Source organism: Micropterus salmoides, unplaced genomic scaffold, assembly GCF_014851395.1.
Source record: "Micropterus salmoides isolate LMB-PRFRI ecotype aquatic unplaced genomic scaffold, ASM1485139v1 Ms_hic_scaffold_9, whole genome shotgun sequence".
Taxonomy (NCBI): Eukaryota; Metazoa; Chordata; class Actinopteri; order Centrarchiformes; family Centrarchidae; genus Micropterus; species Micropterus salmoides.
The window spans coordinates 17,353,315-17,373,919 of NW_024044681.1; the positions used below are offsets into that span (position 1 = coordinate 17,353,315).

General features: G+C 39.6%; 1 protein-coding gene across 4 annotated transcripts in view; it reads left to right on the plus strand.

Annotated features, from left to right (window-relative positions):
• Positions 1 to 1,727: 1,727 nt before the first annotated feature.
• The window catches only part of gabrg2 (gamma-aminobutyric acid type A receptor subunit gamma2), a 48,468-nt gene continuing 29,590 nt past the window's right edge, over positions 1,728 to 20,605 (plus strand). For all 4 annotated transcript variants that reach the window (XM_038709473.1, XM_038709475.1, XM_038709476.1 and 1 more), the window contains exons 1-3: positions 1,728 to 2,242; positions 12,501 to 12,640; positions 18,250 to 18,317. In XM_038709473.1, the coding sequence (XP_038565401.1) occupies positions 2,127 to 2,242; positions 12,501 to 12,640; positions 18,250 to 18,317 (324 nt within the window). In that variant the 5' untranslated portion in view covers positions 1,728 to 2,126. The remainder of the gene's footprint in view (positions 2,243 to 12,500; positions 12,641 to 18,249; positions 18,318 to 20,605) is intronic.

Below are 20,605 nucleotides of genomic sequence, written 5' to 3' on the forward strand. Positions count from 1 at the left end.
TAGTGCAGCATGTTCACTTTCTGTATGCCTGTGGAATAAATGTTCGGAGGGGAATTTGGGCTAATGCACCATGACAAGACGACAATTATGCAAGCACCTGCTTGTTTCCACTGCACCTGCCACTCTCCTCGGTACTCACTTCTTTGCCCCCTTCAGCTTCATGTCATTTTAAATTGGATCAATTAGATGTATTTTTGTTTCTACATTAGTTTTTTTGTGTTACTGGACCGCAACATTTTTCTGGACAGGGACAAAATTTGAACTACCCACTGTATCAGCAAAAAGCTCTTCCCATCTTTCAATGAATATAACAACACATGAGACATGCAACTTGGATGAAAGATATATTTAGCATATAAAAAATTGGCAGATGTAAAAGTGTCCTAAGGTCAGTCAAAACAGAAGGCAGAACAATGCTACTGAGGACGCAGCTCTAACAAGCACCAATTCTAATCACTTTGTTTTTTGTGCGTATTATTTATTTGTTTATGTTTATTTTCCTGCTCTCTCCTGGAGTAGCATTAAAAGAGATTGGAAACTTGCCATCCAAGCAATGTGTGTGTGTGTATGTGTGTGTGTGCGGAGGAATAATGTATATAAGTGTATTAGGGAAGTGTAACAGCATAAAGTGTTGGAGAGATGTAACAGCAGTATCACAGTAATTTATGAGACAGTTTGGGACAGGCTAACCCCTTTACATTTAAGATATATTTTTTCTGAAATATCCCCTCAAGGAGTCATTTGAAAGAACCAAAGCAGGAGCATTAGCATACTTATCTAAGGGTATTGAAATGGGTACTAGAGCACCTTAGAAAGGACAATTCAGACAACAGATTACTCTCCCTGGATTGGTTTCAAAATATGGTGAAAGACTTGGAAACCCACATATATCATAAAATAACTGGTACAGGTTGCATTCCTACTTAATCTCCTTCAGTAAAACACTCAATAAATGTATAAAATAAACATATCAGATTTCTAGGCTCCATTTTGGGGGATGAGGATATTTAGTGTTAAATTGACTGGGCTGTAAGAGCCAGTATCCCTCTCATTTAAGAAGACACTGACGGAAGCTGTCCTTGGTGCTGATTGGTGGTTTGTAATGCAGATGAAAATAAAAGAGCTCTCCAAGGTTCTGAAAGCCTGACTGGACTAGGCTCATGCCTGCGGCTCATTTAGAATTCCAAATAGATCTGTGTGGTATCAAGGAACACACACACACACACACACACACACACACACACACACACACCACCTGAAATTATTTATACAAGAGTTGCCTTGAATGCACTGTAGGAAAAGTGCCATCCATGATTACAACTTTCTTCTATAGACCCTCAGTGTGGTCACTGATACTGTATGAATAGTGTATTTGCTCCTCGCTGGCCGGTTTGGGACCTCGGGATGTCACCTTAGGTCTAATTTTGTGATTCCCTGCATTGCATTGTGTTAACTGCTGCATCACATAATTTCGCAGTAATTGACAAAGGGCTTACACCAGCACCCAGTACTTAGACCATCACCATCTTAACATAGAATAATTTTACAATATTAAAACAATTTTTTTATTAACAATAATCACGTGATATAAAGCAATAGTGTGCTAGCAGTAAAAAATAAAACCACCATTTTTCACTGTAGCACCAGGCTAAGCAGCCCCCCCCCCCCCCCCCCCCCCTCACACACACACACACAGTCTATGCAGCTCTGCTTCCGCTTGGTGAAACCACGCATGTGTTGCTCCCTACTGCAGCAACGTGCATCAGTTCCTCTCTGACCCCAGCGTTGATCTGCATTCAAACTGAGGCTCCGCTGCTTTTCTCAGCTGCTCGATATTACTGTAGCTTAGAGGGGGGGCTTCGCCGTCTGAGGCAGTTTTAAGGCCCTGCTAGGCAGTCGATTCGGCAACAGCAAAAAAACAAAACAAACACACACACAAAAAAACAAGCGATACGAAATCCAAGCATTCGGCTCGCATCGATTTTGTTTTGGCTGCTTTCACTCCACCGCACGTCCGCCTCGGGTCTAGATTTGCAGACCCGCTCCTACTAACGTGCGTAATGTATGTAGAGAGGAAACACAGTAAATAGACGGACACGTCCATCTGCAATAAAGAGGAAACGAAGATGGTGATGATGGCTTCACCAAATGTAGCCTCCAAATGCTCGACAGCAATGGCGAAGCCTTCCCTCCCCTTGAAGCTGTTTCTCTGGGTGTTTATTGTCGTTAATCTCCCTACAAGGTAAGACATCGTTGTGGGATATTTCCTCTAAAAAAACATGATTCTGTGTCGGCTCTGTTGGGTAGCGTGTTCCTTATTTTAACAACGTATCCTCTTGCTAAACCTAAAGCCAACATAAACCTGCTGTTAATGGGAATCCTGGACGATTAGGTCGCTGAGTGGAATCTAGTTTTAGTAAAAAGCCTTGGCATGTAGTGTATATATCACGAGTATAACTGTGGTTTGACATGGAAGTGTGACATTCATGTTTTTTTTGTGAGACACAGCGACACATGCATCGCATTACTGGGAGATTTTGTGTCCATTTTTATTTTGTTTTTTATAGAAAACAAAAGAACTGCTACAGACTGCCTTAAATATTTGTTGCTATGGACATCAGATGATTTAACACCGGTTATTTTTGCAGATCACCATTTGTCCAGGATCCCTCACAATCTGTCCGGCGTTAGGAATAGCATAGTGGCAGGCTAATTTGCTTGCAGCTAAGGCTGCATATAGTCTTTGCTAAGCTGTCTTTAAGGATCAAGTCAATTCCAAGAGCCAAAGCCTCATTATGGAACGCGTGTGTCAGATGTGGCCGAACTAGAATAGCCATATGCAAACAGTATTTTGAAATAAAGGCTACTTGAATATGAATCGGCTACGTTTCATCCCACGTATTTGAAATAAAAAAAGAAGCAATTCAAAATGGCAGACAATCACAAAGGGAATACAAGTGTAAAGGCACAATAAGGACAAGGATAACATATGAACTAATCTTTGTCTTGCGCAAACACACGCACGCACGCAGGCATTCAGCTTGAACTGAGGTGCAGATTTGAGAGAAGCTGTTTGGTTGTCCCTGTCAAGACATTATTCTCGAGTACTAAGATAAGAATAGTCAAGAGGAAGGATGGCTAGGCTCCTCGCATGGCTTTCGTCTTGTGCTGCTGGAGGGTGAAAAATGGAGGAAGATAAATCAGCCGACATACAATCACTGTCATGCTTATGGCAACCTCAGGGCTCCCTGCCCAGCTTACATTGTCAGGCCTGTGTGTTTCTAATTGTGTGCACTAGTAGTGTTCACAATATGCTTGAGTAGACACAGCACCATGTCCCATTGAACTGCAGCCAGGATTGAGAGATATGAGCAGGTTATGGATACTTCTTGAGTGTGAGCTCTTTATGTAAACACGTGTAGAGGTAATAATATGTGTGACTCAAACCTGTGTACTGCATAATGGTTAAAAGACAGGTATTGCTCTGTAAGTTGCATTGAAAGTAATTTGTGATTCAGACTTACATAAGACATCTCTCAAGGCCTTGGACATGCTTTCAGTAATCTCTGCTACTTTGTGACTCATTGACAGTTACTGTGTGTAGTGATGTCAGACATTAACCCCGACGTAAAGTCACTGTTTTACACCAAAGGTATCACAGTATTGAGGTTTGGCGCCACAACCTGTAAGTAGACGTAAATCATGTTGTTTTGGCATAGGCCTATTATTCCATCAGTAGTCAGTAAGTAGGCTTCAGATGTAGGCCCAGGATACACTGGGAGAGGTTGTAAACCATGAGATCATAGGCATGACAGAAGGAAGTGATGTCAGAGTAAGGAAGCTCTCCTCAGGTCATCTAATAGGGTTATTGTTTGCTGTTCTGCAAACTCACCTAGGGCAATTGGGTTGCAGATGAAATTTATTGCATAACAATTTGGGACACATTATAATGATATAATTATATATAATAATATAATTTTTAAAACTTACCTAGAACATATTTTGATATTATTTTAAAATCCCCATTGATCCACGAGAGACTATATTGGTTTTATGAACGAGGACACTGGATATATGTACACGGGGCATTAGCTACAGTAAATTATATTTCAGGATTGTCATTAAGCTTCCATTAACCCATAGTAGTTTTTAGTGACATTTTTAACATTTGGTTATATTGAATAAGAAATATATTTTCCTCAAATGTATAATTATGCATTTGTTATGTAACTCTTAGGTTATCTGGCCATTAACAATGTATTTTCTCCATAGAAAGTAATGAAAAATTCTCAGTACGGCACATTTTCTCTAAATCTTTCAGGGTTTTGAAACAACACAGCTTTAATAATTCTCTGATGTTATTGTTTTTATTTGAACTATATCCCTCATCACCAAAAATTTCAATGTTAAACATCTGTAGTTGATTCAGTGTGTCAAAGTCAGTGATGCAGGACTTCTATAGGATAACACAAGCAATAGAGTGCTACATTTAGCTGTGGCTTAAGAGAAATATCCCATAACAAGTAACAGATACCTTGCCAACAACATATACACCCAAACAGTCATCTGCAGTTGGCATAATTGTAGTATATAAATTAAATCTGTCATCAGTTGCTTAAACATGAGACTACTCATTCTGCAGATGTAATTTTCAGGCTAAAGTTAGCTCACTAGCAAGAATATGGTATGGGCATAGTACATTAAATGAGGATGGTACATAACAGTTATCACAGCTGATAAAAATGAAAATAGACTTTTATAGACGTATTCTTTTGAGCTGCCATAACTGAGGATGATGTGGGACAAATTACACAAGATAAATGTTATGCCAATTTTATGAATTCAATCCTGTCCATCCTACCACTTGTTGCATTCCAGTTATCCATATACTGCATTAAGTCTTATCAAATGGGCAGTGTTTATTGTAAGTGCTGTTCCATCACTTTAAACAGGAAACTACAGTGCATTGGACTCAATCAAGCTATCATACACTATCTGTGTCTCGTCATCATTTGGAAAGGGTTGGGATGCAATATAATTATGACAAACTGTCAATCTGTCATGTATCCCATAATAACTACCATATGTATTTATTTCTCAGGAATTGTGAAATGTAGTTGATAGCACACAAATCTCAGTCTTCTTTTTCCTATGTTGATTTAAGACAGTTTGACAGGACAGTAGAAGATGACAGTCAATGCTTGTAGCTGCCTCCTGCATTTTCAGATGGAAAATAGTGTGGGGGGCAGCAATAACAGTGGTTAGTACTCCCATTTACTCAGCCCAGTAAGAATCGCAATCAAACTGAAGTAGGTTCATGGCTATTGGCACATAAAATGCCTAAGACAGTGTCCTATCTAAAGTTTTTTCACTGTGGCCATCCCTGCTGTCTCAGCCCCAGTTCTATCTTTATCCAGAGAGATTCTCTAAAGAGAGACCTAATTGGCTACCCTTAATCCAAAAAGGTTTGTGCATTCCTATTTAAAGGACACAAGTACACAGCAGGTGCATTTAGGATCCTAAGACTAGTCCACCAATGTTTTGTTTCGTTCTGTGGTAATACATATGATCTGCTTTTGTGTGATAGTTTATTGCATACGGACCTGTATTTGAGAACCATAACTGCTGATGCTGTTTTTTGCAAATTGACAGCCTGACTGATTAAACACAATTTACATATTTAAATGCTCAGTTTTTTAATTAGTAAAAAGTCGCCATTGTACTCATAGTAGAGCTTGTGAAAGGAAGGTTTTAGCAACAACCTGATGAGCAAGAGTGGTTTGTTGTGCTGTTGCTATTGGGGAAGGACCAGTTTCATGTCAGTTAATAATAAACATTCCATTTGGTTCTTTATTAGCTGCAATTTAAACATGCAAATATGGTAGCTTAAGGAAACTTGCTGTGATACTAATGGTAGGCACAGCCATTTCCATAGGTGATCCTGCTATCTTTACCCTCCTTAGACTTTCCTTTGAACATGTAAAACTCTGCAGGGGATGGGATGGTTCTCTGCTGCTTTGCATGAAACCTGAGAGGAGATTTGACTTGAGACCTGTCCAATAGCAGAGACAGATTTTGACTGGTGCATATAGAGAAGATGAGGGTGCTTCTTGATGATGGCGCTAAATGTGAAGGGGTAGAATGCATGAAACAGATTGTCCTCGATGAGGGTAGCTGTGAACACAACACTTAACTCCAGTACTCTCCATTATTGCATCCACAGCCACGGACATACATATGCATGAAATACAAACACAAACACACATACTAGCGCGGACGCGCGCACACACACACAGGCGCAGAACTCTCTGTGGATCTTCAGGTACCGAATTAGTAGGCAAAATCTCAGATCTGCCTGCAGTGGAGAACACATGGCTCTGCCTTTGATGTGCTCTTCTTTGGAACATTTCCATATACACAGAGATACTCTGTGAGATGAATACAGATGATAAAATTGCAGCAACCTGAAAAAAAGCTATTTTGAAGTTCTCACACCCTTCTGTAGTCTGTTGATCTATCTGTTTGTCTGTCCATTTTCCGTCCGTGCCAGACACAGAACTCCCTGGATATATTTTTTACAACATCCATTAAGGCATATCTATAAGTATCCACCTGAGTAAAATAATTAAAATTTAATGTTTTAGGCACTTGTGTTATGGTGGATATGGATGGCACTTAATGCAGTCTAAGGAGTACTGGTCAAAACATTATTCTTTGCACCTAGCCAAAGAACACGAGAAAGCTATCAGTGCTTCTATCATCGTGCTTTACCATGGAAACAGTGTCCTTTTTTCCTCACCATCTACTTCTTTATTATTTCATTCAGAAGTCTGTTTTCCTCTCATTTCTCTAAAGCCTTGCTGTAACCTCACAGCTGTTTTCAAGGTTGCTCTTTTATGCTGTTGGCCACCCCCCTGATCTGATTCAGTGGCTGTTGGAGGAAGTTATCCAGAGCGCTCATGCTGGAGGTGCACAAGTTATCCAGAGCTCTCACGTAAACATTTTCCTAACATTTCTTCCTTGGAATCCATCTCTATTTGTATCTATCCATTCATGTATCACTTTTCCCCTTTGGACACAGCCTTGCTTCTGATGCAGTTTGCACCCAAACAAATCTGCTATTTAACAAAGAGCCGCAAATGCAAGTTTTCTGTCATCTCAGGCACAACTTACATGTAATTACTGAAGTAGGCTTTTCTTTAATGCATGTACACACATTGGTTATTGCACGAATAGCAGAAGATATGAAACATGTGGTTGATTGTACATTCCATTGGCTATTACCCAATTTCTTGAACTTGGTCTTTCTTGTAAATTAGTTTCAAGAGTGTGCGTAGTGGGAGAAAGACATTTAAATTTCCTGTATTCTATAGAAGTCTGAACAGCTTAAAGACAAGAAAAAAACTTCAAATTAAGAGCAATAAATGACAAACTGTCCTGTTTCTAACACTAAACAGAGGGGGAGTGGGAGTTGTGGCTTTGATATCAGCAAAAAGTTGAGCTTGACATTTACTGAGCTGCTGCAGTACTAAGATACCATACCATACAGATACCAGCAAATTGAATTGCCTTGTTGAATAGTGCTCTATACATCAAAGTTAAGTTACAGAAGATATAAAACAGTATTAAGACAAGAAATAAAAAAAGAAAGTGCTTTGACTAGAAGGTACAAAAAAATTTGGAATTCATGCAGTAGATGGCTTCAACTGGCAGCTGTGAACTGGCTGCAGTGGCTGCAACGTATTCCTTTGGGGAAATTGCATCCATCAAAATGACGTTTTTTGACCGTTTTGCTACCGAGAGTGTCATACCAGGTGTCTGACAACAGCATGGAAAGGATCAATACAAATAACACCCCTTGTTTTTAACCAGAAAGAGAAGTCTAGTTCAAGGACAATTCTTACCCTGAAATCTTTTGAGAGTCAAGAAGAACTTTCCTCTCATTTCAGAGGGAGAATTGTCCTTAAGGAAGACTTTTCTTTCTGGTTAAAAATAAGGGGTGTTACCGGGTGTTACACCAGTCTGAGCCTGTCTGTAGCAAAAAGAAAGTCTTTTTGTGGACATAATTTGGATGGGCGCAATTGCCCCAAAGGAATATGCAGCAGCCACTCGACCAGTTCATGGCTGCCAGCTGAAGCTATTTACTGCACGGATTCCAAAATTTTTGTACTTACTAGTCATTTCGACCCCAAAATGTGTGAAAATTACGTGAAGATCACGTACCTCCATCTTCTGTCAAGATCTGTTGCAACAAAGAATAAACCTTCATTCCAGACCTATAATTTACTAAGATCATACTTGTCTGTGGTAGAGTAGGAAAAACATTTACAGCTATACTGTGTTTGTCTTTGTGGTCAGGGGCGCTTCAGACATCATTATCCTTTCAGTTTGAGACATCTAAGGTGAAGAAGTAAACTCGGGAAAATTGGCTGGTCTTCTCCAGCTCTGTCAGAAGCTTGGGGGTCCTAAAAACCCACTTTACCATTTGACAAACAATTTTAACTTAGCTTTTATTTAAAGTCATTGTGGAAATGATTTATTCAAACTCTGGGCTTGACATTAACAGTACATGAGATTTTTTTCTTTTGTCACGTTTATACGGTGGTCCTGTGGTTAGCACTGTCGCCTCACAGCAAAAAGATCTGGGGTTCGAACTTTGGTCATCCCAGGCCTTTCTGTGTGGAGTTTGCATGTTCTTGCCGTGTCTGTGTGGGTTCTCTCCAGATGATCCTGCTTCCTTTCTCCGTCCAAACACATGCAGGCTAGGTCAATTGGGCGACTCTAAATTGCCCTTAGTTGTAAACAAGTGGGAAGCTTCCGGTCAGCGAACTGATGTGAACACAGAAGTCCCTTAAACCTGAATTCTATCGAACTGCCAGCTAGCTCCACACACGGCTCTTAGCTCTACAGTCTCTTCCAAATATGATCATGTCCAGTGCTGTTGGTTGCAAAAACATGGCGGCTCCCTATCGGCCAAACTCAAGGCTTCAAATGGCAGTCCATAAACCAACAGGTGACGTCACGATGACTACATCCACTTCTTATACACAGTCTATGGGTGTAAATGTGAGTGTAAGTGGCTGTTCCTGCCCTGCGATGGACTGGCGACCTGTCCAGGGTGTACCCCACCTCTTGTCTGATGCCAGCTGGGATTGGCTCCAGCCCCCAAACGACCCTGTACACGGGATAAGCAGTTGACGATGGTTGGATGTTGTTATCCCCATACTGTACCCCATACTGTTGGAAGCAGTGGGAAGACTTTGAAACTCAATTTGGTTTGTTTGTCACAGTTCCAAAACATCCTTGTATATCTTATAGTGTCCCTGTCTGAAACAAACTGTTTTAGCTCCTGTCTCTTTGAGGCCCACATCCCAAAAAGCCCACTTTCTTCTGATTGGCTAACTTCTGAAAGCCTGCCGAGGGGCTGCACCTAGTACTTGTGGCCTGCAGACGTGCTCAATGGCATAGCAGTGGAGGTTTTGCATTTTCTGATTTCTAAATTTCCTGATGGACAATAAACACTAACTGCTGCAAACTATAGCTGCTATTATTTAGTTTGGCAGTTAGCTGTGCAGCTAGTGGTCCTATTAGCTTAGGTGACAAGGCCTGCACTGGGAGCTCTAAGCACCAGGAGAGTGTTCGTGTTTACACCACTAGCAAGGAGGTTTTCAGGCTCTGACTCTTAACCAGCCAACAGCAGCTATAGTTTGCAGTTGTTAGCAGTTACTTTAACAACAAGTAAAGCCATCTGGCCATCAAGAAACTAACTAGCCGAGTAGCTTGGGACGAAAGTAAACAAAAACATTGGAAACCTAGTATTAGTAGTCTAAAGCCTGAGGGTTTAAGTATTACTTTTACATACGTTTACTTCATTATTTACAAATTTGGCAAAGTTTAATATGAACATCCCACACTGTAAAATTGATATACTGTATATAACAGAAAATAAGGCAAAGTAAAGTAGATCACCTAAATGTAACTTTTTGCTACAATAAAACCCATTTCCTTGAGTCCATGTCTCAGTCTCCAGTCTCATTGGTCAATCAACACTTAGGGCCTGATTTACCAAAGGTTTGCATGAGTAAAAACGTGTGCAAACTTGCTATTACCAGCAAATTAACCCGCAAGCTGATCTACTAACGGTATGCACAGAGAATGACGCATTTCTAAAGTGCAAAATAGCACTTGTTGTTCATTTAGTACTTTTGCCTTAATGAATATACAATTTGGGGCATTTCAGTTTTATTGTGGGAGGGTAACATGCAAATACCTTTATTTACTACACGCAATGTGATCTAACAAGCCTAAACGTAATTTTATGTGAGTGCAACAGCATCTGTATTTAATACGTTTAAAAGGAAGGTGCAAACCGCCGAGTGCTGCGCAGAGATGGCTGCTGTTATTGTTGGAAACACAGCCGTAATCAAGGAAGATGTAGCGAAATTAACAATATTAGATAATATTATTCCATGTCCACTATATAGAAATACAATTATTTTATTTTATTTAGTCACGGACTATGTGAATTGAATTGAATCAACATTCATGCCAATAAAGCAAATTTCGTTTTGACCTGACTTCTTTTCTCTGGGAGATGGAAGAATTTACAAAGTGGTGTGGCGCTGCGGAGAGCGAGTGGCGTATGGATCACGTGTAAAATTCATCCAGCCTGTTCACAGCGTGTCGGTCGTAATAGCGACACAACCCATTGTAGATATCAGAGAGGGAATGGGGCGTTGGGGCGTACAGGGCCAGGGACAGGAGATTGCGGCGCGACCGGGCACGTTGCGGATGGGATTGTTCCCTCTGGCTGGATGAAGCACATATGATACATACGATTTACACATACTCGGGTAGCACTGAACGAAACAAACAAAAGGTTTTTACGCAGTGGCTGCACCTCCCCCCACTCACACACACACACACACACACACACACACATTTCCACTTTTCATGGCGGAAACCGTTAAAACACGCAAACCCTCTTTTAAATACAGCCATCTCCATTGTGTTTGCTCCTGTTGTCATCTACGCAATAATTCTTAGTAAATCACCCATAACAGGTACTAAAATTGCACATGCAATATTTTAGAATGCACCAGCAATGTAGTACTCGGGATGTTAGTAAATCGGGCCCTTAGTCACTAAGAACACATGCAACTGTAGTAGGTACTGGGACGAAGCTATGAAATGAACAGAAATCTGGATTTTGATTAAGACCACAGCAACCTACTTCAAGAGGTTTGACACTTTTGCACTTTTGTGATGAAACACCACAAGGAATGTGAGGTCTGATCTTGGCATTCAATTTCTATAGCCTTGTATTGCTGTGCATATTCTTAAGATATGAAAGACACTGTCAAATATAAGAGGTTTAAAAGAAGTTACTTTGACTCACTTGCTGACCTGTCCATTTTGTCAAATTCCAACTCCTATTGAGTGAAAACTATCTAAAGACAAAACATCTCACTTTGAAGGAGTGATTCTTAAGACAAGAAGGAATTCATGAGTCCTTATGATGAATCTGTGCAGGTAGGAAATTAATGTTCAACGTCCACTTTACTTGCTGATTAAACTTACCACATTCCTTTAAACATTAGCAACACCTCTTGATGAGAGAAAAGTGTGTACAAGGCTGCCAGGAAGACAAAATAAATGATGAAAGCGATGTGTTGCATAGATTACAGTGGTGGTGGTGGTGCAGACTAATATGCACTGATTTAGGTTCCAATGAAAATAAACAAAATAGTGTGAAACTCAGATTTTGAATTGCCTCATTTAAATCATCTAATGGCATATCCCCTCAGAGATTTCGCCTCGGCCAAGATCTCTCTATAAATCTATTTTATATCCTCTTAAATTAGCATATATGTATGAGCCGTGTGTCATTTCCAGGCTATGATTGTTTTTTGCTTTTGTAATTTTTGAATCTCGTGCAAGTGCTCTATGGCACAAGACTGAGAACCACGGGATTAAGCGGGGGGGAAATCAAGATGCCATCTCCATGCAGGAAATGCCAAGATCTGAAGCAAATAAGTTCAGCCCTTTAATCTCATTTTCACATCAGCCATCAGATAGCACAAAGTTTTATGTGATCTGAATATATGATGGGATTGGTCTTGAAATACTTGTCGGTTCTTCACCAAAACACTACCCTAATTGGTCCCAGATGCGGATTAAGTTTAAAATAATTGACAGAAGTATCAATGTGAATAAAAATCAAAGAGGCATGTTTGAGGAGACACTTTTTTAAATTTGAATTATAATATATGCACAAGATGACATTGCTGCCAGAATTTCACTGTGAAAGAAAACCGTATATTATAGACTGGTACATAATGTGGATTAAGACCTTTGAACCACTTTCTCTCGCTGTATCTCGCATCTCCTAATATTCCTCTATAAAGAAAGCAGAGCACACAAAGAAAGATACTGCTTTCTCTCTTTTTAAAATAACTTATTGATTGCATGGTATTTTTCTCTCTCTCTCCTCCCTGCAGCTCCTTCCAGACTGATGACGATGATGAAGTGTCTAACAAGACGTGGGTGCTGACTCCCAAAGTGTATGAGAGTGACGTCACACACATCCTAAACAGCCTACTAGATGGATATGACAACAAACTCAGACCTGATATTGGAGGTGGGTGCCGATTTTTCACAGATGATCCATTTAGTTACAGAATCACAAAGAAATACACCCACGTTTATGGCCAGTTTTGTGCAATCATACACATATGTGCACTCATTAACTGATATAGATGCTGAAATCCACACACTTTACCCATTAACTGTAGAAAAATAGGGACATAGTGTCTGTGATGTGATGTCATGTCTATTCTTTAAAGCCTGAGGCCTGCCATCTTCTCACTTTTTAAAGACAGATAATCCATGGTTGTGCAACGGTACGAGAAGCCTGAAATGCTCATCAATGAACCAACTATCCCCAAAGTAGACCCCTATTTAATCTTTAAAAATCATTCTCAAAATCCCTCTCTAAGACTTTTTTTCTCCTTTTTGGAGCCAGAGTCAAGCTGAAATTAGAGGAATTGGAACTTAAGTTGCTGGTGCAAACTGAAGGGCATACTTGCATACTATAAAGAACACATCTAGTGACACTTAGTACTACTAAGATCAAGTTTTCAAGGAGCTACAAAAACAGCCTTGTTTAGAATGATGACAACGCTCCATCGTCATTATTAGGGCGGTTCTTAAAGGATTTTATATGCCCAAGAGGTCAGACATTTCCCTCAGTGAAGATCATCATTACTGGAATAATTTGTTTCTCACACAACAACAGCATATGGGTAATGAATCTATTGACTTTACTTAAAAAAGACTTGCAATTTGACATTAACACCAGTGACTCGTGACTTCATTTAGACTCTAGCCTGATGCCTTGGAATCACTTGATATCCTTCCAAAGTGTAAAGATTAAAAGCGATGTTATAAAAAGTACCCTTCTTCCTGAAGACAGATATATTTTGCAGTAATCCAGCAGCAACCAGTCACAAACACAAGGGAAAGGTGTGTTTGGCAGGCTTCTCATTTTCAGCCGGCCCCAGGCATCACTTTTGCTGGTTTGAATGACACATTCCCCGCAGCTAGTTAACAATAATGGTGTTAGTTACTTGTCAAAAGGCCAAAGTAAAACGTGGCTGTTTTGAAATATATATATCAACTTGAGACTTCATGGCTAAGACTTGCTACTTGTGACTTGCAGCTAGTAATAATGTTAGTCATGCCACTTGATATATGTTCAATATATCTGCTGCAAATTGTAAAATGATAAGAACTAATAGCTTTTTAGGGGAATGAAATGAAAATGGTAGGCCAGCTGGATGGCCTGTGCATATCCCCTACATCCAGGCTATATACACGTACATTCTATGAACAGGCTGTACCCATACTATCTGTGTGTTTTGCAGTGTGATTTGACAGGCAGCCAGCCTACTATAAAGTATCTGGACCTGGGTTTATACACATACATGTGTCATGGTCGGGGATGGCACTCCATAATGGTCCTGTATGCCTTGTCTTGTCCATCTGAGAAGGAGATAAGTAACTTAATCCCTTCATTTTGACAGCTGGGCAGGGCTCCATTGTCTACACAAGTGCACATACATCCTAAAGTCTGTCACGTCCATCTGCAAGAGCAGAATAGGGAGATATTCAGTGCCCTGGAATACTTGATTCATAGGTCAGTATTGCAGGGAAAACTGGTTAAAGTCACTATGTGTCACTTACACTTGTCGAATAATAAAGATCTACCACTCTCGCTGTATGCTAGCAGTCAATTGCTTCCCAGGGACACTGGGTAGTGTTGTATTAAAGCTGCAAACGACAAGAATAGTTTGAAAGAAATCCCCAGTCTAATCAGTCTATGTTACAAAGTTAGAGTTGAGACACTTTGTATTTGGCTTGTTTGCCTAAATTAGGTTTTGTGTCTTGTAGTAGGGTAGACCCACAGAAAGAAGCAAAACTGCATCCTGCACCCTAAACAGCAGCAACAAGGTGCTCCTTCCAAAGAAGAAAATATTGAACGCTTTTTTTTTATCTCTGCCTAAACAAGTGATCACCAACTGATGAGACAGCTTTAATTGATCATATCTTGTGCAGTTAACCAGTTAACGTTTGCAGTATTGCATGATTTCTGGGGATAAATTACAAGTTTTCAATTAGGTGTTCATGCATTCAAAGCCACCAACATTTAAAGTTGTTTAAATCATCCATTTTTGGGTTGTTGTTTTTTTAGTGTGTGTTTTTGTCCGAATTGGAATGCGCTGCAGTTTTGGCCACTGCTCACTCCACTCTTCACTTAACAATTGTAGTAGAGTAGGCCATTTGTTTGAGGTGACAATAAATGATCAAGATGGCGGTACCACTGCTGGCAACTGACAGCTTTAAAGCCTTACTAATGGACTGACAAAAGTTATGCCACAAGATGAAAGCAGCTGAGTAACATGATATACAGTATATTGTAAATCCATTACACTCAGCTACATTTGTGGTTTCTCCATATGCTGAACAATGTTGCATATAATGCGGCACATTTCATGAAGGGCATCATCATTATTCTTAAGACTTTAGAAGTGGGCCTGTGCAGTAAATTGAAGAGCAGCTCAGATCTGCTTTGAGGTGCAGCTTCAGCCCAGAGAGCCGCTGCGTATCTGGGCGGCTGACTGCCACCGTCTTAACCATCATCTTCAAACACACTATGATCTCGCTCTCTCAGCGTTGGTCTTTCAGCTGCCAAGCTACACAGCTACAGAGGGGTTATAATTAGCTGGCTATACTGTCATCTGATCCACCAACCAACCAACCAACCATACCAGGGCATAGCGAAGTTTCACTCCTCAGAGCGCTGAAATGCTGTGGATTTAGATTCATCGCTGATTGTGCCACAGCTTCCCTTTGAAGTCCATTGTGGTGCTCATTTAATTTTAATGCCCCTGGTGTCTACTGTACGTATGAAAGCTGAAGCAAATGGGATCGAGACATTAAGAGAGACAAAAAATTTTTAAATCCTTAATTCTTAATTCATAATACATTCATGGGATTGATCAAGGTCATTTTTTCATAGTATTTACAAATATGGAGAGCAACGGCAAGGACAAATAGTGATTGCGCAGTGAGTTTAAGAGCGGGTCTGTGAGCTAATTTGATCAGCCTTTTACCAGGATGCCTGTGGTGGGTGTATTGGCATGTATTATATTGTATGAGACAGCAAGTTAGAAATTTTAGCACAGCCACTTTATGTTCATTGGCATCCCGGAATAATGTCTTCTTGGCATCTGTTGGTGCATTTATGAAATCCAGTTGGCTGTATAAAATAAGACAAATTAGTTGTTATTTATTAAAATTCTATTTATGCCATGCCTGTAACTTTACTTGTGATGTTACTAATAATCCAGTCCAGTGTTACATATTTCATACATCGCAATGCAATAATGTGCACTACTATTCATAGCCACTCAATGATATATCTGGACCAAAAGCAACATTTAATAATTGAGAACATTATGGGAGATCAAGTGTAAACAAGTAAGAGCATTGTGTGTGTGTGTGTGTGTGTGTGTGTGTGTGTGTGTGTTCATGAATGGTAAAGTGTGTGTGGAGTGGTAGGGGTGCAATGCACACTCACGTATGCCTATAAGTGACATGAAAAATGGAAGCAACTTGCACTCATTCCCTCCCTCATTTTTCACACTCACTACAGCTCCCACATCAAGCCCTGAGTCTTAACCTGACTCTCCTCTCCGACGTAACATCCAGTCATCCATAAACATACACATTAGAGTGTAGATGCTGATTCAGGCTGACTTAGAGGATCTGACAGAGCATGGGTGTCCATTTGACACCAAGCTGTTCAGTTTCCTGACCCATAATGTGTCTGATGTCTGTCTGTCCATCTCAGTAAACCCGTTTAGGCAGTAGATGTGTGAACATATAGGTGCACAAGCAGAGAAAATCCATTTCCACACGTGAAGGTGCACATGCAGCAAATTGCGTGTGCACTAGTTTTCTTACAAGAAATTATCCTTACTTAAAAAACAAATGTTTAATAGTTTCTAATGTAACTGCTGTGGGATTGTTATGTATCATATTCAATTTTTTTGGTCTCTTATGGGCCACAAATTGTAAATCTGGTCAAGTCAAAACATTAATGAGGCATGTTTAACCTAAAAGTCTGTCTCTGTGGGAGTGCCGGGCCCCAGCAGGTCTGTGAGAAAAGAGAGTAACTGATTAGCTATCAAGAGGACCTCACAGGCCTAAAGCATGGAAGGACAGAAAAAGGGATGGCTGGGATGTTGCAGAGGGCACCAAGGTATTCGAGTAAATGGGTCAGGAGTTGGCCGTAAATACAGACAAAGTGTGGTTCTCTGACATTGGCAGGAAGCCTGTTTGAAGATGAAGTTGGCCCTGTAGGCTCTGGTGTAGTCTCCTCACAGACAAAGGAAAAATCTGAGCCAGGGTTTCTATTTCATCAGCACTATCTGATGTATCATAGACCTGGTGAAATACTGATAATGTAATACAGTGTCGTAAAAGTTGAACTGAATCTCATTAGAAGTAGCAGTAATGTGTTAGTAAAACTAAATACAGCAATAAGAATAATAGCGAGGAATCATGAGCAGTTATCACTGCAATTATTCACTGTAGATTTGTAAAGACATGTTGGGTATTAACTTAAATATTCATTTTTAAGCATTTTAACATATACATTACATGTTAAATGTATTGGAAATGCAATCTATCAGTCATGGACCTTCATCGGGCCAGAAGTTCACAATATTTCTCTTTTTTAAAATTTTCTTTCATTTTATATTTTTACTCTGATATTTATATTTCTTTATATACCACTATCTTTATTTATATTTCTTTTACCTTTTGTGCAATGTGTGAATTTCCCCTCGGGGATCAATAAAGTATTTCTGATTTGGATTCTGATTTCTGATTCTAATATAAAATCTCCAACATCTTTATAGCCACAGGCTGCAACAACCAATGCAACATCAAACAGCAAATTGCAAACGTCTGACTCAATAACAACATAAGTAATTCATTGTAAAAAGATCCCTGGCATGAGACAATCACTATATTTCTGAAGATCAAAATCTCAAGTTTGTTTTGTTTACATTTGCCTTTATTAGGAGTGCATTGGAATATCGGCAAGATATGTTATGAAACAATGTTTTACTTGAGATACTTGCTTGATATTTTGTATAGTACTATATTATTCCCCTTCTCCCTCATTTGATCTGTTATTTTGCTTTGCCCATCTTGTTTTGCATTTGCATTTTTCTATTGTATTAAATGGATCTTAAGCGATATTGTTTCTTATTTTAGGGATGTAATTTTGATCAATTATTGATGGTGTTTGGTTGCTTTTTTCGATTGGTTGTTTCAGCCTGTGGCGTGAGTATAAAGATGTATAAAGATGTTGTTTCATATTGTAAATGTGATGCCTGATAAAGCTCCATGATTGGACTTCCACTAAACTTAATGCAGACAGTGTGCAAGAATTGAAAACTTTCCTTTGCACATCCTACTCACCTGCCTGTCTGCTGTGTATTATACAAAACATGATTTACCACTGAAAGCTATTCACAACAACGAGATTATTTACCTCTTTTCCTTCATTGATGATGGTGTTATAGACAAAACTGACAAACAACTTCCTGAAATTTGTTGTGCATGATATGATAAATTTTCCTTTAAATGTTTTTTTCTTCCTGTGCTTCTTTGCAGTCAAGCCAACAGTGATCCACACAGACATGTTTGTCAACAGCATTGGTCCAGTAAATGCCATCAATATGGTGAGAAATACCGGAATATGATGTTAATGTGTCATTGCTGTTATTAATAATATAGCCTGAAACTGCACTGTATACCTATGTGAGATTATTTATTCCCAAATTTGTGTTCACCCTCTCTCCATCCTTAGGCAGGTGAGAGTATAATGATCCTGAGAGTAGCTCTCTCTCTTGAGCTGGATTCAGTGTCTTAGTCAAGCACACTTCAGCAGGGCAGATGCTTACTGTCATGGAGGATTGGTTGGTCCACCTAATCTCTATGCTGCCCCACTGCCCTTATAGTGTAGCAACACAATACAGGTGTCAATCAGCTACTTAACCACTGCACTGGCCTTTGCACCACAGTGGATATATGCAGTCCATGTAATGCATATGTTTGCATTAAACAGCTCTTAATTAGAATTAGAAATACTGATTAACAGTTAACCACTTGTGTTGCTACACACAGTCGCGTATTTGCAAATAGCTGCATGAGCTGACCTTAGATGTTTTTCCATTGTAATTGCAAAGAATTGCATCAGCAACAATCTGAGGTGTCACCTGTTCAGTCTCTTTGTGGGTTGTTCTAATAAATATACCAATGTGTGATTTTCCTTGGATATGGCTTGAAGACAAGGCCTTTGATCATTTCTGTCTGTTGTTGTGACAGAGAGAGAAAGTGCCGCATTCAAATTATGTAGTGGTTGTACTACATTTAGTTGTGTTGCAACTGCAGTGCTTTATTTTCATTAAACATTTCTTTAAAAAAATAAAAGCTTTATTTTCTTTGAATACCATTCTAATAATCAATATAAGAGCAAGAATGACTGTCCTTGTTGGAAATATCAGTCTTGGTCCAATAATAGTTTCTATCTGTGTCTGGATGATTGTTGATTTGGTCTTTTTCATTATACCAAGTAAAGTCGAAATCACAGTATTTAAAGTTAGTGCAAGTTGCAGGCTTGTACTTTGTAAATATTACACCTTTGACCAATTTTATTGCAATTTTATTAAAAGCGTGTTATGTCTGCAAAGATAACTTTGTGTAGCATTTGTTATATTTCTCTTACAAGAATGCACATCAGTTTCAGCCAATATGAGTGGGAGAACTGTTTATTTGTACAGTGTCCAAAAATCATATCTGTCTATGCCTATTTATTAAAATTTGGAAAATTTTAAAGTTGAAAATGTTGGAAATGCTAAATGTATCAACTGTCAAATTAAGCCAGCAAGACCCTACCCCATGGAGACCCTACATAACACATCAATTTGATGTTATTAAAACTGAGGAATAGTAATACAATGCATAGCTGTCGTGCTGCAGTGATGACCAAAATAGGGCAGAACAGGTCATCGGATAGTGGAGAGGGAAAATGTTTGTAGGAGAGAAAGAAGCATTAGAAAAACCTGACATCAGCGATGTTTTATGTGTCAATGTTTTCTGTTGCATGCTCCCGCTGAGAACCCACTTCTTTTGTAATTCTGCAGAACAGTCTGCTCTACATGGTGGTGGCGTTCCATTTCACTTAGTCTTAGCTAAAACACCCACTCTCAATAACCGCAGTCACAGTGAAGCTGGAAGAGAATCATTGATAGGATCAGTTAGAAAATGTGTGTTTGAGCTCACATTAGGGAGTCTGCATGCATGCGTGTGTGTAATGGGGGCATTCCGCTGAAGTGTTGACGGATTACTTCATATTCATATGTAATCAGCGTGGCTGGGCCAGTGCTTTAAGACTATGACATGACAAATGCGGTGAGGTTGGTAGATTCTCTAAAGAGAATCTAAGCATGAACATAATTCTGAATTATGCGTTAGGAATTCCTGTGAAATGGCAAAGTTACAACTCATGTGAGAGAGGAGGAAGGGATGGGGCAGACTAACAGAGAGAAGAAGAGGGAGAGATCAAGGTGTGAAAAAGAAAAAGAATTATAAATTGATGTTTTGGAGCCACTAGAGCTGAGCGGTTCATAGCTGTTCTTAGAGGTGTGCAGCAGTTTGAATTGAAAGAAGTGCGATTCTGTGAAAGATTCCAGACTATATATAGGTTAAAGGTAGAAAAAAAATGAAGTTTATCCCACTCAGCAGGGCCCAGATGAAGATCCTAAGGCATTCAATCTTGCTCTCATCATTGGATTTCAACTGTCTGTCTGTCCTTTGTGGGGGGGAAAAAGGATGCTGAAAGGATGGGAACGCTGCCTGGTGAAAATGTTGTTTTTTAAATCTCATTTAGGACTCTTTGGCATGGATTTAGGCTTTATTGTTGGGCTAAGCTTTGTCAGGAAGTTAATACCTCTTGCACACAAATCCC